The 27,837-nt window shown below is 44.7% G+C and overlaps 1 protein-coding gene across 1 annotated transcript; it reads right to left on the bottom strand.

Annotated features, from left to right (window-relative positions):
- Positions 1 to 27,837, bottom strand: SLC16A3 (solute carrier family 16 member 3). Its single transcript, XM_027873141.1, has 5 exons — positions 27,627 to 27,837; positions 8,796 to 9,043; positions 6,635 to 6,778; positions 4,560 to 5,324; positions 1 to 1,317 (listed from the first exon to the last, which is right to left on the bottom strand). Exons 2-5 carry the CDS (start codon positions 9,016 to 9,018, stop codon positions 1,031 to 1,033), a joined length of 1,419 nt encoding a protein of 472 aa, XP_027728942.1. The 5' UTR covers positions 9,019 to 9,043; positions 27,627 to 27,837; the 3' UTR covers positions 1 to 1,030.

Raw genomic sequence — 27,837 nt, forward strand, 5'->3', positions numbered from 1 at the left:
TTTGTTGTTGTTGTATTTGTTTATACATAGGGAACAAAAACACACATTGTGACTCAAACGATACCCTAAGTGGCCCTGATGCCCCATTCGGTTCTATAAACTATGTGAAAGATGCACAGCTTCCTAGAATGACCAGAAAGTGGAAGTCCTCAACCTAACCCCCAAATATGCATATATGATGGCCCACAGCCTCTGTTCCAGTTAATACTGTTTCTGCATCTTCTTGATGCCACATATGAATGAACTCTGTCACCTATGCAATTCACCATAAAAGTGCCACTTTAAAAGTTGACCCATGTAGACAAGAAAACAAAACCATTTGGGAGAAATAATCATTTCCTTAACAAAAGTAATCTGTAAAAAAGGATATTTAGGTTGAGCCAAGTAATGCCATATGTCTCCCAAATTAAGAGAGTCTATGAATGTCCCAGAAAAGGACTGAGTTCCTGAGGCTCTTTCAATCCCACACTGAACGTTAATCTCAAACGCTCCAAATGTCAAGACCCCTTGGTCTTGACACAAAACATTGAGAAGACTTACATGGTAGCAACACCACAAATGAAAAAAGAAAGCCACAATTGAGCAACATTAGCGATAAACTTAGGAACAGCCCCCTCCCCCATGTACCCACCCTTTCCTAACTCCCCCTCCCCAAACCCTGATTAAAATAATTTTTTCTTTGAAGTGTGAGTTTCTAGGTACTTCAGCACAGTGATGGGTAGCAGAACTGCTAAACTGGATCGACACAGGCTAGTTCCCTGGCATAAAAATGTTGTAACCATGCGACTTGGCTTCACCACAGATCTGATTTGGAATGAGATGTTCCCAACCCAGTCATCTCCTCCTTCCCCCCTCCCCCACCTTTCCACCTCCCCACCCCGCAAAAAACGACCATGCAATGATCCGCTGACCGGGCAACCAGAGTCAAGCCGATGGCCCCGCCCTAAGCTAGTCCTATTTCTAAAATAAATAAGAGTGTTGAAATTCTTTGTACCTTTTCCCTCAACCCTCTCCCTCCCTGGGCTCCCGTTCAGACAGAAGTCTCAGGGCTGGTCACAATCTCCCCGTTTTTCTCAGGTTCTGCTTTCAAGAAGCACTCCACATCAACAGAGTCCATTCTAGCTTCCTCAGGAGACTTGTCTTCCAGTTGGCAGAGCTCCTCCCTCTCCACAACCTCCTTTTTGGTCTGAGGTTCTTCTGGTTTTTTCTTAATACAGAAGACATTGCCCAGAGCCAGCACCAGGGCAGCGGTGACCACTTCAGCTCCCGCCAAGATAAACACGTACTTGTAGACGTGAGTCGCATCCAGGAGTTTGCCTGAAAAAGGTCAAGAGTCATACCTCAGGACTAGGGGACCCTGCTTCATGCAAGATGAAAGATTGTTAACACGTAGGCCGCAAACCTGATGAAAAATAACCTGGAACGAGTTTTCCCACTAAAATCTATCGATTGTGCCTAGTTAGTGCCTGTTTCTGACATTTGTGAGGATTCTCAGAAACAGTGTATGGACACCCCTATCCCCCACCCCCACCCCCACTCCTGAGTCAGTATTTGTAATTTTAGGCTCCTTTTTTGTATTTGGATTTTTTTTTAATCTTTTGAGCTAGTCTTTATTGACTCCACACTGAAGGCTCCGAGACTAAGAGTGAGCACCAGTGGCTGGTGATTCTCTTCCACCAACTGCCATGTATGCAAATCCTTTTTTCTTTCTTTCCTTTCTTTGTGCCTCTTGCCTTTCCTCCTTTCTTTTAACCTCAGTAAACATATGGAACTTGTTCATCTAAGTGATGACACAGGATAAAAATTGTTAATAGGTTCAAGAACTGTTTAAATAAATTCATGAATTTATTCTGCATAATACATAATTAAAGACAGTTAGGACATCCCTAACCTTTTAAGGCAAATATCAGGAAGAACCATTATGCTCTCACCTAACGTATCCGTATGGTGCCAAATACCAGAGATAGGACAGTGGAATCATTGCTCTGTCCCATTATGACATTTCTTAGGATCAAAATCTTAGCTCTGTATTAGCACTGATGAGTATTGCTTAACTCCAGTAGAAACACTTGGTTGCGTATCTTTGTCTCAGATGGTATCAGAAGGAGTCACCAGAAAGTTATGGAAGGCTAGCTTGCTTTGGTGCTCTGTGCACAGATACCCAAAAACCTAATTCAATACCCTGTTAGTGTCAAAACCAACTTCTTCTGAGGCCAGATAGTTTCCCTATCCCACTCCCCACACACCTCAGGCCCAATGTCCTGTGCCATCACCCAGGTGCCTTTAGCCAGTAAACATTTATTAACCACCCACTATGTACCTGGCACTGTGCTAAATGTTAGGGATACAAAAGGGGGCAAAAGACAGTGCCTGACGGGGCAGCTAGGTGGCACAGTGGATAGAGCACCAGCCCTGGATTCAGGAGGACCTAAGTCCAAATCCGGCCTCAGACACATAACACTTACTAGCTGTGTGACCCTGGGCAAGTCACTTAACCCCATTGCCTAGCCAAAAAAGAAAAAAAGACAGTGCCTGCCCTCAAGGAGCTCACCGATATAATCAGCCATTACGGAAGGCATCCCTCCCCATGTGCCTCTAGGTTCTGAATTTTAAAATAGACTTGTCAGCTTGACTCTTCATTCTTACGTCACTCTCTACTGTTTCCCTTCAAATAAAAATTAGGAGGAGCAAATATGAGGCTCTAGGTAATTTCTTTTTTTCTCTTTTATAAAATCAAGATAGAGTGTGGACAGAGAATATACATATATTATAATATATGTAAGATTTCTTCAGTTAATTTACCTAAAGGGGACCTAATGATGATTTAGAGGTCTAGAATTATAAAGGTTGAAGTCATCTAGACCAGCCATCCCTCCAGTGCAGGAACACCTTTTGATACCATTTCCAAAAAATGGCAGTCCTATCTCTGTTTGAACACCTCCAATAGCAAGGAATTATTTCATTTAAAAATGTTCACTATAGAAAATTAAACATGAAGATTCTTGAGCACTGATAAAAATGAGTCAGCCAAGGTTGCATAACAAAGACAAAGATCAGAATTTGAGTCTGGTTCCCTACTTCCAGGATCAGGCTTCTTCTGATCCAAACTACTTTAAATTCTCATTTTAAAGTTATCTTTCCAACTGATTTTTTTAAGCAACAGTAGTCAAGATGTGTTCTCTCCACTCTGCCATTCTCCCACCATACTTTACTATTAAGAAAGTTTGCTTCTTTAGTCAATCTCAACTCTTTAAAGTGTATCTTTTTCCCTGTGAAAGGGAAAATGAAAAACAAGAAGGTTCCCTCCCCCCACTCCATTCCATTATCTTATAGTGGCACTAAGCAATGTTAAAAGTCATTGGAAACTGATGGGAACAGAATCTATCAGTTATGTAAATAATTATTTTTGTTCCTCTTTGGGTAAATCCTAATTACTTGCTTTCTTGAAAGGAACTGAAGAATGAGTTTTAACCACTTGGAATTCTACTCTCTGCAGTTTCTGCTGCCAGTCAGGGGCACTGAGGTACCTGATTGATGTCAGAAGGTTATATCTTATATTACCTTCACAGGTGTAAATCTTCTAGTTCCTGGACTCACCACCTGAGGCCCCTCCCCTCCCTGAACAAAGCTGGGCTCAGGCCTCAGACACCAAAGGACAAGCTAATTTTCTTTGGTTTGGAAATTGGAAACAGATAGGTTGGAAGTGAAAAGTGGACTTGTGTTTGGGTAGTAATTCGACACTGAAGACAGCCTGATGTAGTGGAAAGTGAACAGGCCCAGGAATCAGGAAACCTAACTAACTGTGGGACCCTGAGAAAAATCATTTAACTCCTCTGAGTTTCATCATCTCTGTAAAGTGAAGGAGTTGCATCAGGTAATTGCTACGTAAAAATCTGTTAGTCCCCTACCATTAACTTAGATTTGAGAAGAGGGGACAATAGTGCTGCATTGGTAGCTACAAAATATTAAAAGAACCAGAGGCAGGCCTTCCAGCATATTGGATAGAACCACTCTGTGGAAAGACATCGACAAGAATTATAAGGGTTAGGAAAATAACAAGAGGTCAAGATCTGCATAGATGAAGGGAGTTCCCTACACTAATGAGATCATGAATCCATGGAGGTATACCCCACCACTACTACCACATTCCTTTCCCCAGAAGTAGAGACAAGGTGGGAGGATGTTGTGGACATACACTTTAGTTACCAACCCTGGTCCTATGGATTAATATGCCCAGTAGGAGGTGAATTCTTCTCCCTTCCTGGAAACATAGCCCAAAATGATAGTGATATGTAATTTCCTAATGAAAGCCCCATAAGGGGCTGGCCTATGCTTTCCCAACTGGGCAAGAGACTGGCTTCATTCATTAAGGAAAAAAACTTAGGTAACAATGACTAGTATTTTTGTGAGCATCTCATAAAGATGATTGGAGTCTTCAACTTCCTGCCAGATGCCCTATGACCTATATCCTACATTACTGTGAAGCTCAGTCATTTCTGAAAAGGAGAATGATTAATTATATTAATGACATTAATATAAGAATGAGAAAAGACACTCACCTCCAGAAGGGGGTCCAATTAACACAGCAATTGCCTCCATTAGTAGTACAAGGCCAATGGCGCTGGAGAACTTTTGGGTGCCAACGATGGCCATGAGCACTTCAAACTGCAAGGCTCCTACCATGCCATAGGATATGCCAAAAAAGATACAGAAGACCACTAGGCCAGTGTAAGATTCTGACATGGAGCCTATGAGATCAGTGAAGCCATTGAAGAACATGGCAAAACTGAAGAGGTAGACACAGCGGGGTCTGACCCACTTGGTTCCAGCCACAAATCCACAGATGGGCCGGGCGAAAATGTCAATGAAGCCAAGAATGGTCAGCAGGAAGGCAGCCTTGGTGTCATACACTCCCATATCCTTGGCATAGCTTACCACAAAAACAGGAGGTACAAAGAGCCCTAGTACCAAAATAGAAGCTGCGACAGTATAGACCAGAAAACCACGGTCCTTGAAAACACTGAAATCCAGAAGCTTCTTTGCCTTCTTCTTTGATGCTACCTCAGATCCTTCAAGCTTCTTAGGACCATCCAGAGGCCTCATCAGGGCCCCACATACACAACAGTTCAGCAGCATAGCCCCCAGAATGAGGAAGCCCCCTCGCCATCCATAAAGGTCCTGTAAGATCTGTCCCAGTGGAGAGAGTGCACAGAGGAACACAGGACTACCTGCAGCTGAGAGACCATTGGCTATGGGGCGCCTCTTGTCAAAGTAGCGGTTGAGCATGATGAGGGAAGGCTGGAAGTTGAGTGCCAAGCCTAGGCCTTAAAAAGAAGAACAAGAACAGGCTTAGAACCCAGATGGCCGGTCCAGCTAATCCCTTCCAGAGGTGCCCCACCTCACTAAGATCAAAACATTAATCTGACTTGTGATCAACTGTTATTCTTTCCATGCTTTTTTCTCTTATTCCATTTAATGATTACAAACAGCCTTCTGTGATCTATATGTAAAAACTATTGGGGGGGCCGCAAAGTTTTTGTAACATGCCACTCAGCTCACTTGTGCACCTCTTCTCCCCATTAAGTTAGTGTATACATAGGGAATGTAAAATCTTTTTAATATCAGCATGAGAAAAATATACACCCACAAAGGTGAATCTCCTGTCCCCCAAAATTTTGTAATGCATTAGAACGCTATATGTAAATGACTTTTACTTAGTCTAGTTGATTTTATAAACATTATATTCCTACAGAGGACTTTCTCACAAATACAAAGCCCCTATCACTGCATTTATATGGGATCAGGATTGGGCATCTCACAGACAAGGCATCTGACTTCCCTGTGAAGCTAACTACCTGAGTCTATGCTTTAGCTAGAACAGGGGTGGGGGGCCTGCAGCCTTGAGGCCACATGTGGCCTTCTAGGTCCTTGGGTGCAGTCTTTTGACTGAGGCCAAGTTTTACAGAACACATTCTTTTATTAAGGGGATTTGTTCTGTGAAGTTTGGATTCAGTGAAAGGGCCACACTTGAGGACCTAGAGGCCGCAGGTCCCCCACCCCTGAGCTAGAAAGAATCTGGTCTCTTTACCCTGGGTCCAGTGATCTCTCTTCTTCCAGAATCTTCCTTGTCTTTTAGAAGATGTTATGTACATACCACTACCCCTAGAGAAATGACCTCTCCTCACTAGCAACGGCCCCAGCAAGAAGCGATTGAACCGCATACACACCTGGCAAAGTCAAGTAGAATAAATGCTAGTAAATCAGTGGCCTTTCCATTGGAATCTTTTAGCCTGAGTTGATATCACCTCAGGAGGATTCACTGGAAAACGCTGGACAAGAAGAAAATGACCGCTGCCTTGACTGCCCCAGCCATCTCCAAGGAGGCAAATATGTGTAAAGCCCTATAGAAATGCCATTTGTTGCTGTTCCGTGGATGCCTTTCCACATTATCTAGGATACTGAGTTCCCTTGGTAAATGGGGGGAGGGGAGGGTCACTTTGTAGCTGCTGCATTTCCCATTGATTGTAGTTCATATTGATCCCTTCTGGGGGCTTCAGATCACTGGGAGCTGCCTGTGTTAAAAGTTTAATACCTACCTGTGATTTTCAGTCCTTCTCTGGGCTCCCATACTTACCAGTGATGACTCCAGCTGTGAGGTAGAGCTGAATAATACTGGTGCAGAAGGAGGCAGCCACCATCCCCAGCGAGGCAAAGAGGCCACCCACCAGCATGACCGGCCGGCAGCCAAACCGGTTTACACACACACTGCACAGTGGACCTGAGAAGCAGGAACGAGGCTTATTTGGGTACTCCAGACTGCAGTCTGTCCCCTTTTCCATCCTCCCCTGAGCTCTGAAACGACCTACCACTGTAGTGAAGCGTGGCTCTTTAATTGCCACAAGCTGTTTTTATTTGCTGTCCTATTTCTGAGCCATGTGCAACAGGCATCAGGTCTAACAAGCTATAGTAATTAATAATGATGAAGTCTTTTGTACATGAAAAGGACACATCAGGAGGATGTGTACTTTTGAGTTCTTCTAGTAGGGGTAGTGGGGTTGCACTTCATCCACCCACACTTCTAGTAGGCACACAATTGTGCGATGATTTTGCTGGGGGCAACTACAGCTTCAGTGATTTTAGAATGGAGTCATCGCTTACAACTCACCCATGTGAGATGGAACCCAGCACCCTGACCCACTGAGCTTACAAACCATAGACGTTCTGTGGTTGATCTGCCCAGGCAAGGCCTCACTTGTGCAAGAACCTGCACTTTGATTCTTCTCAGAAATAGTTACCATCAGATAGTCTGAACTGTACTTTTTATGGTGCCCCCTTACAGTGAGTTTCCACAGGTGAAGGTTCTGTGACAAGTGTTTTACCCCAGACTGGTTTACCTCCAGTACCATGGCATTTGTTCAGCATATACCTCAGTGCCTACTAGGTAACCAAGGCTTAACCCTGGAGGGTTGTGCCCCTGCCATTATTGGTACCCTGCCAATGTACCCTCTCTCGACAGGATACAGAGTCTTTGGAATGAAGAGTTCAGGGAATGCAAACTAAGTTTAATATATTCCTGAGTAAAACATAACTATCATAAAGTAAATTTCATAGAGTCATTGAATTTTAGAACTGGAAGGTACCTTAGAAATAATTTCATCCAAATCTCTCATTTTACAGAGGAGAAAATTAATCCCCAGAGGGGAAAAGTGATTTGACCAAAATCCTGCAGGTCAGTCATGCAGCCCAGATTTGAACCCCTCCCATCTAGACTCCAAAACCAAGGCCCCTCCACTATGCCATTTATCTACCTCATGATACCCATGAACGCTCTGGCCAAACAGAAATTTTATATTATCTATCTAGGTATCTAGAATTTTTTTCATCATCATAAACCGCTGCTCCCCTTCATTAGTTCAGATGATCAAGAATTATCTGTATTTCAGTGATGGAAACCTTGTTACCTTGTCTTATGACAAGATCCTTTTGGTACGTGAATAACTGTTCACTTGCTATATGCTGAATTTCTCATCTTAGGATCATTCGTATTACAAGGTTCCAGTCAGTATACTTAGTACTTGGGAAGCTAAAAGGGGACGGTAGAGATAATCTACTACAAATCCTTTACAGAGAAATAAACTACTACCCAGGGAGAGTAAGATCACACAGGTAGCAAGTAGCAGAACTCTGGAATTCAAACTTAGGTCCTGTAGACACTATATGAAATGCCCTTTCCACTACAATGCTATAGTTGGCCCATTTTGCATGGAAGAAAATCAAGACATAAAATTCAGAACCAAGTTACAGAGACTGCACAGATAAAGATTTTGATTCTAGAAATCCTGAAATCTAGTCCGAAAAAAACAATGAGGTACAGGAGCTAAAATGTTCCTCAATGCTTTAATCATACAAATTAAGCTCTACAGATTAGATTAGAAAGAGTGGCCTTCAACCTGCTTCCTACATGAATTAATTGGACTCAACAAAGGTGTATGGTAATTAATTATAATGGAAATGGGACAGAGTCCAGGAATGGGTCCTCCCAACCCTAAGTCAAATATCCCTATATGCATTTTTCCAGACCCTGAACTATGCCTGCTTCTTCAACCCCCTACTTTTTCTCAGTGGTCATGGGATTTGGGAGTGACAAGAGATGTTTTGATTCACAAGTATACTGTGCCTCAGGGGCCCCACTTGCCCTCCCCTAGTTACACTGCTGTTTCTCAAGCACTCCTGCTTCTAAGGGCTGAGTATTTTCTTGGAGAATGCCATCTGTATTCAAGCTGGCCTCTTCTCACCTGTCCCATAGAGCATAGCGAGCAGGATAGATGAGATCCAAGCTGTGTCACTGTAGCCAATGTCAAACTCCCGGATGAGTTCCTTAAAGAAGACGCTGACTGCTTTGGGGAAGGCATAAGAGAAGCCTGTGATGATGAAACAGCCAAAGAGGACGGCCCAGCCCCATCCACCATCTGGGGCCTTGACGCCTGCTGGACCATCGTCAGCCACCACCACTCCCATGCTGTCAGTGATGGCTCTGAGCGGTCTGAGAAAGAGGAAATACAGAAGATTGCATTCTAGGTTGCCAAGGTGATAATCTCATCTAAGACGTCATCAGGTTTAGGGAGGGGACAGAGTTGTCACACATGCAAAAGACACCTGAGAAATAACAATCACGTACATCAGAATTACCCACCTGGTGCTGGGGAACTGGGAAGCTAGGCTTCCAAACAAACTAACTTCTGAGCTCTGCTGTGAGGTATTTTGAAGGACAAGACAAAGATAACAAATAACACAGGCCTTGTAGTCCCAAGGCCATTGGGATCATGTTCATGCAGTATCCCACCCTTATGAAGGGCTGGGATCAATACAGCCTTAATTTATGGTTGATCAAATAGAGGCCCATAACATCTAGTGATAGTTTTTTCATACAGTAAGAGTGAAGACACTGTAAAGTGAACATTTTGCTTATTTACTCACCATACTCTGCCAGCCCCCCTTATCCACCTTAAAAATTTGGGGGGGGAGTGCAGCTAGATGGCGCAGTAGATAGAGCACCGGCCCTGGATTCAGGAGGACCTGAGTTCAAATGCGACCTCAGATCCATAGTGTACTAAGCTGTAAGTGTATTAGCTGTGTGACCCTGGGCAAGTCACTTAACCCTGTAGCCTAGACAAAAAAAAAAAAATTGGGAGGCAGGGGTATGAGAGATGGAGATTCCAAAAGCTACACCTTTTGCACCTGCTTTTCTTCCTCCCACAGCTTAAAGAGTAGCAGTTTCTTTTTTTTTTAAGCTTCACCTACAGAAAACTGGATTACTACCTTCCTTAAGGAAAAGGGGCTTAATGAGAACCAGAGATTAGAAACTCTGATGTGTTTTATTTTTCACCCTTCCATTCACTCGTCACCTCCGTCTGTGCCCTCTGACCCCCCTCACTTTGCAAGCAGCTCCTTGCTCCAGAGCTGACAAAGTAAAAAGTTGATTTTTATGAATTGTCAGTTGAAAAGAAGCCCATCTTGCCTATTAGGTCAATTAAACACTGAAGTGGAATAAAAGGAAGTGTTTTTCCTCTGAAGCTCTTTAAAACAAAAACAAAAAAAATATTTGTCCTGGACAGCTTAGTCATTAAACTACCAGAATCAATTGATAATAGGTTATTTATTGACTACTTATTATGTACCCAGCCTGAAGTTTGAATGCTAGAGCAAATGATATGCCAGCTATGATTTTATAACCAAATGCAAGTCATCTCTGCATTAAACGTGCCCAAGAACAGAACACAAGTTATTAATAATAACTACACCTCAGCTAGGTCTCTTTACTAGGGACATCCCCTAAAGGTAAGCAAACCAGTTAGAATCAGTGCCCCAGAGGTCCTCTCATAGAATCATAGGGTGTTAGATCTAGAAGGCCCTTTCATATTATAAATGAGAAAATGGGCTCAGAGGAAAAAAATGACTTGTCCATGGTCACACAGAAAGTCAGATCCAAGCCTAAGAAATTGGTTCCCCTGACTCATTTGAATGCTCTTTCCATCATACCCACTGATCAGCAGAGGGCACTCTCATGCAATGCTTCCTTGCTCAAAAAGAGAAAATACAGACAGATGACATTAAAGGTTCCCAACTACACTCCATTACCACCGTTCAGACTGTGAACTCATCTGACCAGTTGGAAGTCCCTTGTTTGACAAAACTTCCTCAAGTTAAATGGTCATCATTCCACCTGGAATCAGGGGGCCTGCCATAAACGACATTAAGGATTCTTTATAAGCTAAAATAAACAAAGAATATCTTTTGTCTAATGTGATACTTTTAAATAAAGGACAGTCTGTTTTTGTTGTGATATCCTCAGCAGCCTTGCAGGCCCCAACATAGTAGTATTTAATAAATATTTATTGAATACCTAGAATATTAATAACAGAGGTGGATAACTACCACAAATATGGACAGTTAGGCTCAAATCTCCCAAGGCACTGTTTTCAGAAGGTGTTTTCTTCCCCCCAAAGAAATGCAAAAACTACAGTTTACCAGCTGCCTCTGGGCTGGTCACTTACTGACAAGTCATCAGTGTCCTAATTGAACAGAACAGCAGTCCCCTAACATCTTGCCCTGGAGAAAAGAGGCAGGTACAAAATAGACACCATTTAGGCACTCTGGGTTAAATGCCATAAAAGCCCCCTTTGGACAATTCAAATAACTATGCAGAAAACGTTCTATTCCTGGCACACTGCTACACCTGACCCCAATACCCTTTCTTTCACCTATGTTTACTGAGCCTGAGATGGCCTGAAGGGAGCAAAGTTTGAACAGTTGAAGATTTCTTGAAATTCAGACAGCATACTACATTTGGAGAGATTGTGCTTTCTGTAAATCAGAGGAGTCTCATAGTGGCTATCTGGGAAGATCCAGGTGAACTCATGCATGCAAAAGGAGAAAACCTCCCAGTCCATGGAATTCAACAGCACAGCAGCCACTCCCACTCTCCTCTCCTCTCCTCCTCTACCCTTACCTGAGGGTTTCTGCCCAAAGGAGGGTAAATTTTGATTGCCAAAAGCTACCTAGTTAACTTATGGTTCACTGGCTAGAATTCTTTCTCAAAAAACAAGCCTTAAACCCAATTCACTCTAGACTGGACAACAACAGGTCCCTGCCTAAGCACCACTTACTGGTTATTTTTTGGATGCTCCATGCTTAGAGTGAATGTAAATAGTAACAGTTTCTTTTTTGGCCAGCAACCCTGAGGGTCTTCCCCTCCCAATATAATTTTTTTTTATCATTAAAGGGGCCATCCCTTGTCTCACTTCTTAAAGAGACCTATTCACTGAATGGGTGTTGCCTTACTCAAAGTGAGAACCTGGAAAGACCTTAGCTTAAAAGAACTGAGATCTCCCACTACTTGCTGGGCCAGTCATCCTCATCCATATCTGGCCACTGAACCCAGATTGCTCTGAAGGAGAAAGTGAGGCTGGTAACTTTGCACAGCCCTCCCTCACTCAAATCAAAATCAATTGCAAATCATGTCATCGTTTCCCTGATGTCATGATCCTCTTCAAGAATGAAGGACAAACCACAAGCCACTTCCACCACAACCAGTAGGAACTGGATGGAAGAAGAATGTATGGCGCTTTTTTTTTTTTTTTTTTCAGATCTGTCCTGAAAATTCTTGGTGATGGGCCCTTACCTGGACATCAAACTAATTCAAGGCTCACTACTCAGCTAAACACTCTTCCATCTGAAGATACAGCCGTAGGTCCCTAGGATATGGCTTTTGTCTGCTAATCCTAAACTGCTTCCAGAGTAAATAGTAAACCAAGTCAAAAATTTAACATCCCAGGGGCAAAACTACATCTCAAGCAAACATAACATCCTACACCTCCTGCATTTGGGCACTGGCAGGTAACAAGCTGGGGATGGCCAGGAACATACAAAGTCCAAGCCTATCTTTCCCCTCTGCTGAAGCAGAGAAGGGGAACTGAAATACTAGGTTTGGAGATTCTGAACAGCAAAATAACTAGGGAATGACAAGATCCTGATAATACTAACCAGTAGGGGAGGTAAGGAGACAAAGGATTAGTAATCCAAGAGAAAAACCTCATAAATAATGTCTGCCTCAGGGGAAACTGATCGAGTACTCTTGGACAATTCTGAAATTATTTAGTAGAAGAACTGGATTTTCTAAAAACACCTGAGTCTCCACTCTAAGTTAGGTAAAAGAAGGTCAGGAAAGTTTAAAGCAGGTTAGAACTCAAAAGCCATTCTTCATTTATTCTGTCACCTGCAGGTGTCCCCTTGCTTCACAAGGTGAGAGGCTCAAAAGCAGAATGTGTGTTGCTCTTCCCCAACAGGCTAAAAAGCTTGTTGAGGTAACTCGCATTTGGGCCAGTGAGGCATGCTTCCTCATAAAACATTGTAATAGGAGCAGAGTGAAGCAGGGAGGAGAAAGGTCTAAACCTGGTGCAATATGTCCAGTCCACTGAGTGCTGGGCACATGTGTGTGCATACCCCAAGCTGAGTGGCCTTTTGGTGACATTTATAACCACGCTATCTATATGAGAGCCACATACCCAACCCAGAAATAACCCAAGCAAGATTGCCCTTGGGGCCTAGGGGAGACTGGTCTGTAAGGAGCCAGAATCAGGTCACTTTCCTTCTCAAGCGGCTGAGGTAGAGGAGATGAGTGGGCACCCAAGGCAGAAGAGTCACTATGTTCTTTGTTTCACAAGTTTCAGAACTGAAAGGGTCCTTAGAAACCAGCTGGTCCAAACACCCCTCCCTCCCCCAACCAAAATGTACTTTACATATGAGGAAACAGGCCGAGAGAGAGGCGCAGTGATGTGTCTGAGGTAAGTAAGTAGTGGAGCTAGAATTTAAATGTAGATCTGACCCTACAGCTAATGCCCTTTATACCACTCACCTGTCCTTTACAACTGAGAAACGTCCAGGAATCAACATGCCAAAACTCACCCCTTGCCCTCCCAAGGTCTTGAAGCATATAGGGCCACACCCTGGCAACCTGTCTCCTAAAACCAAAGGTAACAAGGTAAGGGCAAATGCTGCCAGATGCTCAAGGTAAGCTGAAGGGTTCAAAAACTGCTAGTGAAACACCCCTACTGCAAAAAGTATAGAAAGATGCATTTACTTTGCTGACTTCCAGTGCCCCAGACGTGTTCTCCCTCTGACGACAAAGGACACAGATCAACAGACTAACATACCCAGTATTCCAGTTTTCAAAGAAAAAAGGTCTTGCCTATTTTTTTTTTAATTTGGAGGTGCGCTTTCCCTTTTGTCATTTTCCTGTTTACAAAAGGTGAGCAGGAAGATACTGCAGTCTCATATACTTCCTGCTCTCTCCCATAATACAAAGCTTGCCTTCACATCTGAAGGCCTGGTGCCCACTCACCTCATCTGCAAAGCCAAAAGGATTACCTTCCATTTACATATTTTTTAAATAAACTGGCGTTCCATTCTTTATAGAAGCATGTCTGGTTGCTCAGGAAGAACTGTATTAACTACTACATTTCACTGGCTCTCTGTGACCAACAGGCCAAACCAAACTTTACTCAATTTCCAATATGCTATGGTGGAAAGACTAGGAACCAGGAGTCCTGGGTTCCTGGTGCTAGGTCTTCCACTAATTAGTCACATGATCTTAGGCAAATCTCTTCACATCGTTTAGCCTCAGTTTCCTCCTCTGTAAAATGATCTCTAAGATCCATTCTTGTCTTAACTGTTACTGTAATACTCTTGCCCACGTCTCAGGCATCTTTCCTTCTCCTTCCTGCTCTGACCCCATTCCCTGGCTACATGGTTTGCTACTTGCATGAACCTCATCACTCAAAGCCAAGAATGGGTCCCTAGGATCCAGAAGAGTCTGAGAATGCCAGCCAGGAGAGCAGCCACCAAGAGGCCACCCACCACCCAGCTAAGGACTTGGACCCACACAGACAAAACAGTGAGAGTCAGCCCCTCAGGCACAGTCAGCCTTTCATGCACATGTGGAGGCATAAAGAGAGCTCTAAGTTTACTCTCTGTCTTTGCTTCTTTCTCTCTCTTAGAACCATTTGCTCTTTCACTGATCAATGCTCAGTCCTAACCCTTAGCAACCAATCAATAAGCATTTATTAACTGTTAACTTATGTGCCAGGCACCATGCTGCTAAGCACTGGGATTCCGCCCCCTAAAAAAAAAAAAAGGCAAAAGATCCCCTGCCCTCGAGGAAAGATGCTATCTATAGAAATCTGTGCCTGCAAGATACAAACAGAAGAGGTGGTAGTAGCCTTAGAGGAGAAAGTCTTCACATGAGCAAGGACAAAGGCCACCCTGCAGCGGAAAGTAGACTTTCAGTTGAATCTTCAGGGATGCCAGGGATCCAAGAAAGAAGGCATCCCAGGCATGTGAATAGCCGGAGCCAAGGAACTTAATTTCTCCTAAAGAAAAAGTCCATACCTCTGGGTGGCACCCTCCTCACCAAGAGATTTTGACTAAGCTCAGGGGTGAGGAACCAGCAGCCTCGAGGCCCTCTGACTGAATCCAGACTTCACAGAACAAATCCCCTTAATAAAAGGATTTGTTCTGTAAAACTTGGATTCAGTCAAAAGGCTGCACCCGAGGACCTAGAGGGCCACGTGTGGCCACAGGTTCCCCACCCCTGCTCTAGGTTATTATTGCCACTCTGAGCTCCACAGCCTTGGGTAGGTATGTCTGGCCTATAAGAAAATGATTCTAAAGAGGAAAAGCTTGTGACTCAATACACCCCTACTGCCTGGAAGGAATGAGTCAGGGAAGGTTCTGCCATTTCCTCCATTCTGGGATCTTTCACTGGGAACTCCCTCCAAATCCTTGGGAGGAGACAAGACTTAGAGAGTTGTTAAAAAGGGGCTCCCAAGGTAACAACTCGCATACATAGAGTGTCAGGCTTTCCCCACAACAACAAACACCTGGTGAGGCCGTGTCTCACACGCTGTATGTGGAATCCACACAACTCAGTTCAAATCCCAACTTTGCCACTTCCTACCAATGTGATTTTGGGTTGAGTCAACCTCTCTACACTTTGTTTTTCTCACTGGGTAAAATGAGGTGGTTGGATTAGATAATCTCAAAGGTCCCTTTCAACTCCAAATCTTTCAACCTTTTTTAAAATAGGAAACTCAGGCTTTGAAGCCATCATATTACCCAAAGTCATACAGTTGGAGCAGAGATTCAAACCTTTCTCCCACCTCACCCCTCCATCTACAACCCTGAAGCAGCCTCTTCTTTCTCCATCTCTCCAACTTTGTCAGGGCCCAGAAGTGTATACACTGTGTATGTAGTTCACAGTAGACTGGATCACCCCCACCCCAACCCCAAGGCAGACAGAGAGGGGCTAAGGGATACTAACAGAGCTTCTGTAGGCTCAGGAATATTTAACCATAACCTTGACCTTGTCATCCAGCCCTCTGGATATATCATCCATAGTCCCTTCCTGATTTATGCAAGCTGGCAGTACTATGATGATTCAGTCTCCTAGCCTTGCCTTTTTATTGTTTTCTCGCATCTCCCCAACCCTCAATCTACCCCAATGCTTTTGCCTTCCAGCCAAGAGAACTGGGCCAACAGAAACCATCAGGTCTTATTTTAGGGGAAGGATGCCTCACCCTTCTTTGTTGGGGGAATAGGGACTAAGGTTATCCCCCAGGGGGCCTTGCACAACCCCTGAAACATAATAAGCACTCAATAAATCTTTGTTCCATTCAATTCAATTTAACAAGTTTTTCTTAAGCATTTATTATGTGCCAAGCACCCCAGTTACAAAAACAAAAATGAAAACGCTTCCTGAACTCAAGTACCATCCTACTGGGAGGAAAACAGCTTCGTAGGGAGGCAAATACACAACATGTACAAAGAGCAAATGTATATCTAGTTCTTAATGTTTTCCTGCCTTTCCTCTACCCACCACTACTGAAAAAGAAGTAAGTCCCCTGGGGGAAGGAGAAGGAGGAGGCAAGTGTGTGGTAGAAAAGAATCCTGAGTCAGATGAAGACAGTCCAGGACTTCTCTGCCTGAAAAGGCGTACCGTCACAGAAACGGGACTATGAAAGTGTGAAGATCCCTGGAAAGGAAGGGGGTCACACAGGCAACTAGGTGATGCAGTGGATAGAGAGATAGGCGTGGAGTCAGAAAGACCATAGTTCAAAACTGGCCTCAGATCAGATACTTACTAGCTGTGTGACCCCCAAGCAAGTCAGTTAACCCTGTTTGCCTCAGTTGCTCATCTATAAAATGAGCTAGAGAAAGAAATGGCAAAGCATTCCAGTATCTTTGCCAGGAAAACCTCAAATGGGGTCATGAAGAGTCCGGACACAACTGAAAGCTGATGAAATGGTCTAAGGAGAACTACAGAAGGCCCTGGAAGTCAGCATCAGGGGACCATGGCCTAGATCCAAATCTGGAGCTGATGCAGAGGTCACTGGGAAAGCCTTGGAGGGGTGAGGCTGAGGAGAAAGGGGCCTGAATCCAGCAGTTATTAAGTCTATAGGGAGTTGGGGGTCTACATAGCTCATTCATGGTCAAGTCGGATAGGTCAGTTAATACTGTTTGTTGTTCATTTGTTTCAGTCATATCCGACTCTCTGTGACCCCATTTGGGTTATATTGGCAAAGATACTGGAGTGGTTTTGTCATTTCCTTCTCTTGCTCATTTGACAGAAAAGGAAACTGAGGTAAACACACAATGTTTACCTCAGTGACTTGCGCAGGGTCACACAGCTAGAAAGTGTCTGAGGCTAGATTTGAACTCAGGTCTTCCTGACTCCAGGCCTGGAGCCACTGAGCCACTTAGCTGCCCTATCTTAATACTATACAAATAATGCAATCCCAAAATCCGGTTTTCCGTGGGGAAACCAGTGCGAGCCTGGAGTCCTTATGGCTTTCCCAGGCTAAGGTAAAGACTATTCCAACCTCTCCCCACTCTGAAGATATATGAATAACCCAGACCACCAGGCCTATCTAGGTCTGGGACTGCCACCCCTATCCAATACCCGACTTGGCTAATTTCATGTTGCTGTCAGAATGTGCATCAAGAGTACCTCTTCTAGGGAACACTTCTTGGCCCATTCTCTTTCTGAGGTGACTAGCTGAGATGAGATGCACCTTCAACTAGGGCCTTCTTGCCCAGAAGCAAGTCCAAACCACTCTTACCGAGAGCTGGAAGAGGTTCAGGCGTGCTCAGCCCTGGACACTAAGAAATCGAAAGCTTTTGATAGCCTCGCCCACTCTAGGCACCCTTGGGGAGTCCCTGCTGGAGCCAAAAGGAAAATGAAATCACTGCTGGGTCATGAAAGGCGCACTGAGCTTGAAGTCCTAGAACTTGGGTCTGCATGCCACCTGTGTGACCCTGTGAGTCACTTCATCTCTCGGAGGATCAGTTTCTCCATCTTTTATTCAAAACTCCTCTTCCTCAATTGTTGTTGTTCAGTCCTCTCCAACTCTTCGTGACCCTCTTTGGGGTTCTCTTGGCAGACACTGGAATGGTTTGCCCTACTCTCCCATATCATCCCTCAGCAACCATTACACCTTTGAGGTTCATGCTTTTCAAAATTATCACCCAACCCTTCTTTCTTCAACGAGTTCAGTGCCCTATCCTTATATTACAAAACTTCAACATACATGTTGTTGCTCCCTCAAATACCCTAATTTCCCAGTTCTTCAATCTATTCAATTTCCATGACCTACTCTTCCACTCCACCTCAGTTACATATAAAAATAGATGATCATACCCTTGATCTTGGGGCCGCTAGGTTGATGAAATGGATAGGGCACCAGGCCTGGAATTCAGGAAGACCTGAGTTCAAAATCTGGCCACAGTCACCTACTAGCTGGGCAAGTCACTTAACCCTGTTTGCCTCAGTTTCCTCATCTGCAAATGAGCAAGAGAAGGAAATGGCAAACCACTCCAGTACCCTTTGCCAAGAAAACCCCAAATGGGGTCACAGAGAGTCAAATACAACTGAAATGACTAAACAACAGCAACACCTTTGATATTACCATCATCCAGATAGGTGGGAGCCACTAGGTGGTGCAATGGGTAGATTAAAATTCAGAAACTTTACTTGTGTGACCCTGAGCAAGTTACTTAACTTCTATTTGCCTCAGTTTCCTCATCTGTAAGGTGAGGACCTACCTCACAGGGTTGTTGTGAGGATCAAATGAGATAACAATTGAAAAACACTTAGCACAGTACCTGACACATAGTAGAGACTACAGTTATCCCTTCCATATCTGAGGGTGGGGGAGGAGAGGGCGTTAGGGAGGCAAAGGTGTTTACAATGCCTTATTATAAAATTTGGATTGGGGGAGGCAGGGTGGCACAGTGGATAGAGATCCGGCCTTGGAGCCAGGAAGACCTGAGTTCAAATCTGACCTCAGACAGTTGACACTTACTAGCTGTATGACCCTGGGCAGGTCACTTAACCCCAATTGCCTCACCAAAAGAAAAACAAAAACAAAAAAAAAAGAAAAAGAAAGAAAAGAAAATTTGGGTTGTGTTTGGTCATAGGATCAATGTCATCTGCTGCCCTTCACACGTCCTCTATGGCTTCCGCAAAACTCCCCAAAAATTCACATTTAATTTCTTATGCCAACCCACAATAAATGGAAACCGTGTTGGGGAAAGTTGTAATGTAGAAAGGGTCACTATATATAAATACATATTCCCTTCCCTTTCCTTTCATGCTATCCAATATGTCAGCCCCCTAGTTAACCATTTCTGCTCCAACCAAAAGGATCAGCCTTCAACAACCCACAACTCTTGGCTCTTGCGTCTTTCTTTGTGGCTATATTTGTGACCCCCACGTCCTTAAGATGGATCTCTAGGCCTGGCAATGCCAGACTGGTTGTGCTGTACTTTTCCCAGGGCTGAGGGGTGTGGGGGAAACATCATTGGCCTAAGTCCCTGGGAACTCCAAGTGGCTCGGCTTCCTGAAGATCTGTCTGGTCTTCCATGACATAGTAATCTTACCCTCAATACTCAGGCAACAAACAGCTCAAGTCTGCCAATCACCACAATCTTTCCCAGTGACTTGGTTTTCTTTGGCTCCCAAAGCCCAGCACAGTGCCTCATCCCCAATAAACATTTATTGATTGAAAGAATCAGATACAAACCCCAACTGGGTGACCAAATGCTCTTCAGAGGTGGGGAACCTACGCCTCGAGGCCACATGTGGCCCTCGAGGTCCTCAAGTGCGGCCTTTTGGCTGAATCCCGGAACTTGAGGATCTAGAGGGCCAGGCGTGGCCTCAAAGCCGCAGCTTCCCCACCCCTGCTCTATACAATAGGTCAATAAAGCACAAAGGCAAAGTGGAGACGGAATGAGGGAAAAGGAAGAGCCTCAAGATACTAACTTACCACCCCAACTAGATTCTTTCCCTGCCCCTTCCTCCTCGTCCTCCTTCTCATCATCATCATCTCTGCCTCCAAAATGGGGATGCAAATCTTAGAGCCTGCTGCTCCCTTGAGTTCCCCGAACCCACAATTCAACTTATCTCGGAATCCCTTCAGGGAGTGGAAGAGAAACAGGTCTTCCTGGTCAGTTTCCAGCACCTGTACCATTTATCTCCCAACTCAGCTCCCTGAGGCAAGAGCTGTGACCCGATTTCAAAATTCAATTTCCTTCAAACTTCTTAACTTTCTTCGAAGCAAGAGCGGTAGTAGATACCCAATTATTGTGTGACTGAGCCTTGCCCTGCTCCTACTCTTATCCCTTTTTCTTTTTCCCCATCATTTTCTCAAACTGCAAAGAGAGGGCTATCTGTGTCTGGCTTCTCTTGACCCCCAGCCCTCTCTGCCCCATCCCAGGGTCTTGCTCCCAGTAGCTTTGGAAGCTCCCTACTCCCACCCCTAATACCTGCAAGCATATTCTGACCTGCGACCCCCAGCTACACATTCCCAGATCCTATCACTTCACCAAGGATCACATTTACATTTGGGAATTTGGACTCTGGACTATCTGGGGACTGTAGCTACAGGAGAAGGAAGAGGAGAGGGCTGCCCTGGGCACCCCTAATATTCCCTGCACCCCATAGAGGGCCGGGCCAGCCTGTCTGCTCAGAGGAAACCCAGCTGCATGGGGACGTGGGGGACGTGACGAGCAGGGAGAGGAGCTGCTACCGTATTGTCTACAGTACTCAGCTCAAGTTACCCACAGCACAGCTGTATTCACCAGAGTATACACTCCATCAAAATTACAGGAACAGACAACTTCTGTTGTAGCCCATTCGCCAGGGCTGCTGTGTTTGGCTGAATTGATCACGCCACCCGGCTCACCACACTGAACGCTATCACCAATGTTGCCAGCAGCCGCCAGGCCCCGCCAGCCCCATCCCCCTCCCCCGACAGGTAGAGGTCCCACAGCTGGCCACTTTAAAAGAGCTGGCGATTCAAAAGTTCCCTTTCCTCTACCCTGCCAGGTCTTTGTCTCTAGATGGGATTTCCACCCTTCCCGAGGTATGTCTGCCAGACTAACAGTACAGCTGCTGTGCACCTTGTGGTGTTGGCACAGCAGGACTTCATTCATCTTTTACCCCAGTGTCTCCTCCTCCCACAACTCTTCCTGGGAACCAAGGTCTAAGATACAAGGGCTGCCCAAGGCTCTGCTGAGGCCATCATCACTCTGGGTCCCGCCTTCATTTTAAGGCCAGAGAGACTGTTCACCTTCCTGCACAAGGGCACAAAGTCCCTGTGAAACCCTTCCATAAGAAGCCCTCTCATTCCCATCCCCAGACAAGTCTTTAAAAGGCCTTTTCTTCAGCAGAGTGTCTCACGTATGTATGTCAAATGGATCTCAGAAGTTTGTGTGACTAATACACAGGCCACTCACACACCTGCCTCCCTGAACACTTTTTCCTTCCTTAAAGTGACTAGGATCTTGGAGAATGACTGCTGCCTCATACTGAATATAGTCTCCCCAGTTTCCCTTCTGAGTAATAACAACCATTCTCCTAAATAACTGAGTGACCCTGATTGACCATAATCCCCTGATCCGGGATCCCCACCCCTACTGCTCACCTAGAATGACTAGCCTCAGAGAGAGACACTCAAGGAATTATCTAGGAGCTTTCTTTGACACTCACAGACTCACAGAACCTTTAGAGATACAAGAGATTACAAAGGAAGGCACAAGACTGAAGAAGTAATTCACACAGCCAGTTTCGGATTTAGCCAGGGCTCCTGACTCCCAGTGCTCTCCCATCACCACAAAGTCTTAGGAAATACTACTCCATGGAGGGAATGGGAGAACTCCAAGTTATATAGTGTAGACTCAGTATGGTGTGTTGGGCTTAGAGTAAGGACAACCTAGATTAAGATCCCATCACTCACACATTCTAGCTATAATTAGTACGACCACTTTAACCTCTCTGAGACTCAGTTTCCACACTTTAAAAGGCTGGAGTTGAATTCAGTTATCTCTAAGTCCCTTGCAGCTCTAAACCTATGATCTTCCCCTCATTTCCTAAGACGGTCCCCTTTTCCCAGGGACACTAGCTCCACAAAGGGCTAGAATAGTACAGGCATACCTTGGAGATATTGTAAATTCAGTTCAAGACCACCACAAAAAAAGTGAATATTGCAATTTTGGTTTCCCAGTTCATAAAAAGTTATGTTAACACTATACTGTAGTCTGTTAAGTGTGCAATAGTGTTATGAAACATGAGATGTACAAATTTAGAGACATCTCTATTTCAAATGTTCACATGGACTATTTGTGTCCAACCTGTGGTAGAGCCTTCAAAGCTTGTATTGGTCTGTTCAGCCACGGTCAGACATGCCGTACCTTGACCGCAACATAGTGATGTTATTTTGGTACTCTTTGAGCACAAAGTACGATAACCAAGTATTGGGTCTAAAAAAACAATGTACATACCTTAATTTAAAAATAGTTTTTTGCTAAAAAATGCTAACCATTATCTGAGCCTTCAGTGAGTTGTAATCTTTTTGCTGGTGGAAGGTCTTGGCTCAATGCTGATGGCTGCTGATGGCTGCTGCCTGATCAGGGTGGTGGTTGCTGAAGCTTGGGGTGGCTGTGGCAATTTCTTAAAATAAGACAACAATGAAGTTTGCCACATACATTGACTCTTCCTTTTACTTGAACACTGAGAAGCCATAGTAGGGTTATTAATTGGCCTAATTTCAAAATTGTGTGTCTTAGGAAACAGGGAGACCAGAGGAGAGGAAAAGAGATGGGGAAACTGCTGGTCATGGAACACTCAGAACACAAACATTTATCTAGTAAGTTCACTCTTTTGTATGAGTATGGTTCATGGTGCCCCAAAACAATTACAATAGTAACATCAAAGATCACTGATCACAGATCACCCTAACAGATATAATAATAATGAAAATGTTTGAAATATTGTCAGAATTACCAAAATGTGACCCAGACATGATGTGAGCACATGCTGTTGCTACTCAATGCAAGGTGGCCATAAACCTTCAATTTGTAAAAAATGCAGTATCTGCAAAGCACAATAAATCAAAAGCACAATAAAATGATGTATGTCTGTGCCTAAATTGGGAATCTGTCTCCAGAGAGAATTCTAATAATTTGGGCTCATCCTGCCTCCCCTCCTCCCCCACTTCCAACAAACTCACCCTTCAGGACACCCTCTGACCAATGCCTTTATGACAAAGATCCTTCCATCTCACCCAACATAAACTGAAGGGTTAGTTAAATTGATTTAAATAATTCTAAGATGGTTATTTAAATCTCTTCTCTCTCCCTTTTTTTTTCTACTTTTCATCTTTAATGTTCATTTCTAAGGATGTCAGTCCCCTTAGAAACCTGCAAATAGGCTGTGTTTATTATGATTAGTTTATTATCAACTAGGATATCAGAGTTTCCTGGTTTGATTGTCTAAGATTAAAAAACAGTAGAACTGAGCCTCAACAGTGTCAGCATCAATAACATCACTACTTCTCATCAATTCACTGTATCGAGCAGGTAAGGGGACCCCTCTTCCTCCCTGGATTTCCATAGGTATGATATGCTAGAACTCTTAAGAGGAAGGTTTCCAGGTTGAGAGGCTGCAGTTCAAGAGGTAAACCAACTTAAAAGTATGGTGGCTTTCCTTGCCACCATAAAGGTGTGGGAACATATTCGTAGCTAACTGCTACACAGTCCACACTATCCTGTTAGGCCACTGACTGCTGACGTAGTGGACAGGAGAGAGTGGGGGCAGCGGCAAAACTATATGTTATCATGTGATTTCCTCATCTGTTAAAAAAAAAAAGGATTGGGGGGGAGTTACACAAGGTGATCCCTAAGGTCCCTTCCAGTCCTAAATCCTATAGAACACCTTAGAGCTTTGGTTCTGAACTAGCCAAGTGCCTTATTCAATTTAGCAATGAAATGGGCACTACAAGTTTGTCCTCAGTTCCAGGAGTCTCCCCTCTGCTCCCAATCTGAAGCTGTGACCTGGAGTCAAACCCCTAGGACCCTTTCTGACTCCTGCCCCACCCTGCAGCTCACCCAAGCAACATCATCTTAAAATTCTTTCATAGAGATTTTATTTCTTTAGGTCATATGACTTAGAGCTGATTTAGAAAAATCCTCAGGGATCATTTAATCAAACTTCTTCATTTTGAAGATGAGGAAATAGTCACCCTAAAAAGTACCATCTCTTCTACACCAGATATGGTACTATAAGCCACACCTAGGATTAGAGCCCTGGTCCTCTGACTCTAAATCCAGTGCTCAAACACTCACTGACTCCAAATTTTCACCTGACCTTGGTCAACTGATCAAACAACATGTTCTAATAGAAAGAAAGACTATAGGATTTAATAATCAAAAGACCTGGGTTTAAATTTCAAGCCTGCCACTTACTTGCTGTTTGACCTTGGACAAACTCTCTGAATGCTTTTTTTAATCTGTAATATTATTTTCATTATGCCCATATCACAAAGTTATTATAAGGATTCAACGAAAGAATGTATGTAATAATGTGCTTTGTAATCACATTTTGTTTTATAAATGTGTAAGCTATGATTTTTTTTTTCCACCAACCTTTTCACGGCTCCTTTGGCCAATAAGAAAACAGCTGGATATTTTTTTATTTCCTTCAAAGTCCACTTAAATTCTACATGCATTTTCTCCTTTCCATCTTCTAAGCTTCTCTTATTGATGCTTTTCTAAAAGCCAAACTTAGCATCCCTCAGGTAGAGAGAGACTAACTTCACAGGCAGATACTTATTCCTTTTCAATCAACATACCCATTCTCAGTAAGCCCCTTGAGGGGAAGGCAGCTTTTCATTTGTCTTGGTATCTTCTACCCCAAGCACAGCGTCTTGAATATAGAAGGTGCTTAATAAATGTTCCTTGAAATGCATCGGATTGGGATCTATTGCTGAAAGGAGGGAAAGGAACCCTGGGCTCTGGCTGGGGCTTTGGAATTCCCAGTGCTTGGCTCCCAGGCCATCGTCACTTACCGTCCTGTAAGCTCCTTGCTCAGAGGCCAGGTAACTGAGACTTTGGCTCTGATAAGTAGGAGACACACATGGTGTAAATAGAAGGAGCACAGGACTAACAGTCCTATTAGTGAGTCTACTACTACCACCTAGCAATGTGACCTTGGACAAGGCCCTTCACCTCTCTAGGTTTGTCTCCTCCTATGTAAAATAAAGGTTTGAACTAGATTATCTCTAAGATTCCTTTCTGTTCTAATTAACATGCTTTGATCAGATCTATAACTAGGTAGATTGGCATATCCGACAAATTCATATGGGGAGGGGAGGTGGTGGATCACAGAGGGACAGAGGACAATCTCATCTCTGAAACAGTCATACCAGAAGGTGGCATGGTCCCAGAGAGGCACCACAGTTAAGAGACCTTATGGGTATCAACAAGGGGCCATTTTGTCACATACCACAAAGGACTTGGAGGCATGGAACAGGGAATAAGAACATTCCCCTCCCCACATTCACACCCAGGAGAAAAGCCCCCTTCATCCTGTACTAACAACAGCTCTGGCTAGGATTCCATGATGCAATTGTGTTATTCTTCAAACTCTAGGAAAAGGAACAGTTTAAATTAAGAACCCAAAGTTTCACAGAGTTAGGTTAAACTGTTAGAAAGGTAAGGATGGTGAACTCTGTAGTTGATATTATCCCAGCATACCCAAGGACAGAGGGTCTGAGGCTGGCAAACTTAAATTAGATCCTTAGCCTGCCAAATTCACCTATTGTGTTTGTGGAATGATATGCTATTCTTTCACCAAGCTGAAAGCATCTAACAGTTCTTAATGCTATGATTCAAGGAAGAGGGAAAATGGCAAATGGCGACCTTTCCCAATACCAATAAAAGCTCCAATTCAACATGCAATTATGTGAGATAGTAAAGACAAACACCAACAAGAAACAGAGTCTTTACAAACACACTTTGTACAAGAGTAGAGAGGAGCATCTATGCATCCTTGTGTGTGTGTTTTTTTAAAGGAGCTATCCTGAAAGCTACCAACTACCAATTACCACCCCTAACCCACACATCACACCTCTGAACCCCAACTCTCCAACCTGATGCCAAAGAAATCCTAAGTCAAGTCGAGAAGACATAAAGCTCTCCCCTATGGAATATCTTTTTCAAAGAACTAAGAACAGATTCTGGGAATATGCTGGGAAAACTGAAGCCACTAAACATCTTTCTACAGTGTGTTTGTGGTTATTGTGAAGCTTTTAAAATCCGAAGAAATGGAGAAAGAGTACAAAAAGGGAGCAGTCCCAGCCCAGAGTTCCAGCCTTCCCTCTAAGGAAGTTAACAGACACACGTGTGCAATTTCTTCTCCTCTGGCAAGAGTCCTAAGAAAAAGGTTAGACTCTGATAGATCTTTGGAGCATCAAAAGTCACTTTTCAAAACCCAGAACCACGCAGGGGAAGCCTAATGTGGCATACAGTAAGAACTGAGTAGATAGATTAAGAGGCAAGAATTAAATCCAGAACCCACTAAGTCCTCTGGTGATAATGTCCCACTCAAAACTCAGGCAGTCTTTGGGGCCTGGTCTTTTCCAACGCTGGGGTCGAGGTGGAGAAGGGAGGCAGGCTGAGAGCCATGAACGAATGAGGATGATACCCCGGACAGCAGAACCATATATAGTACCTCACCGGGTCACAGGGCCGGCTACAGCCACACCTCAATCGGTTGTGGGACTGGGGGATGGGGTGGGGTGGGGGGGCTCAGAAGGGGTGAAGGAAGAGTGCCTTCCCCTAAGCCCAGCCGATGCAAATCACAGTCGAGAGCTATTTATATACCCTCTCTCTCCGTAACTCGAGCCTGGTCATTGCTTCTGTCCGGTAACCTCCTGGCCCAGAGCCCAAAGTCAGCCAACCAGGACCCCGACGTGAAGGTCTCCTGGAGGAGGCCGCGCCAGGGCGGTAAACCCAGGTCCCCTGGCGCAAAGAAAGGGAAGACTGAGCCCCACGCCCCGCTGGGGGTTAAGGGCAATGAGGAGGCAAAAGAATACCGAGGTGGGGGAAGGGCCCGGAACTGGAGGGCTAGGCTGGTCTGAACAGGGATGGAGACTGAGAATCTCTGGAATGGAGAGCGCAAGGGTTGGAGATGGGATCATGGTGGAAGGGTGAGGTGCTGCTCTCGGGTTGGGTATAGTAAAAGGGAGTTGGGATGGGGAAGTTCCTGAACCTCGAGAAAGGGAGTTAGCTCCCTAGCAAGGGGTGTCCCTCTGGTTCCTGTACTAGTTACGGGAAGAGGGATGGTTAGCAAGGTAGCCACATGGCGAGGACAAGGAGAGAGGAGAGGGGAAAGAAGAAATTGGGACAAGAGAGGGCTGGGCACTCTCTGCTCTCTGGCCGGCCCCAGCTCTTCCACAGCAGACGGAATCCCCGGAGCTGTCCGCTCAATTCCACAAAAAGGAGCTGTGCCCGCCTCCCTCAGCTCTCGGGCCTGGGTGCGCCTCGCCAGCTCCCCAAGGAACTGGACCATCCTGCCCGGGAAGAGTTGGCCACCTGCTCCTCCCGAGCCGGCGGAGAGAGGGGCAAGAGTAGAGAAGGGCTTTCTACGCTGCTGCCTGAGCCGAGGTGAGGTGAGGTGAGGCGAGCCGGCCCGCAGCACAAGCATCCCCAGCAGCCAGCACCACCCGCGGTACCTGCGCTCCTGGTCTCAGGTCTCTAGTCCCTCCCGCTCCTGCTCCAGCTCCGGCTCCGGCTCCCGTGCCCGGCTCCACCCCCGCACACCAATAGGGTCCAGGTCCAGGTCCAGCTCCCTCCAGCTTCAGGAACAGCCGCTTTGAGAGCGATTTTTAAAGCCTTTCGCTCGCCTCGGCTCGGCACGTACCCCGCGCACGTCACCATCTCTGT

Source organism: Vombatus ursinus, unplaced genomic scaffold, assembly GCF_900497805.2.
Source record: "Vombatus ursinus unplaced genomic scaffold, bare-nosed wombat genome assembly UNPS02014801.1, whole genome shotgun sequence".
NCBI classification, from domain to species: domain Eukaryota; kingdom Metazoa; phylum Chordata; class Mammalia; order Diprotodontia; family Vombatidae; genus Vombatus; species Vombatus ursinus.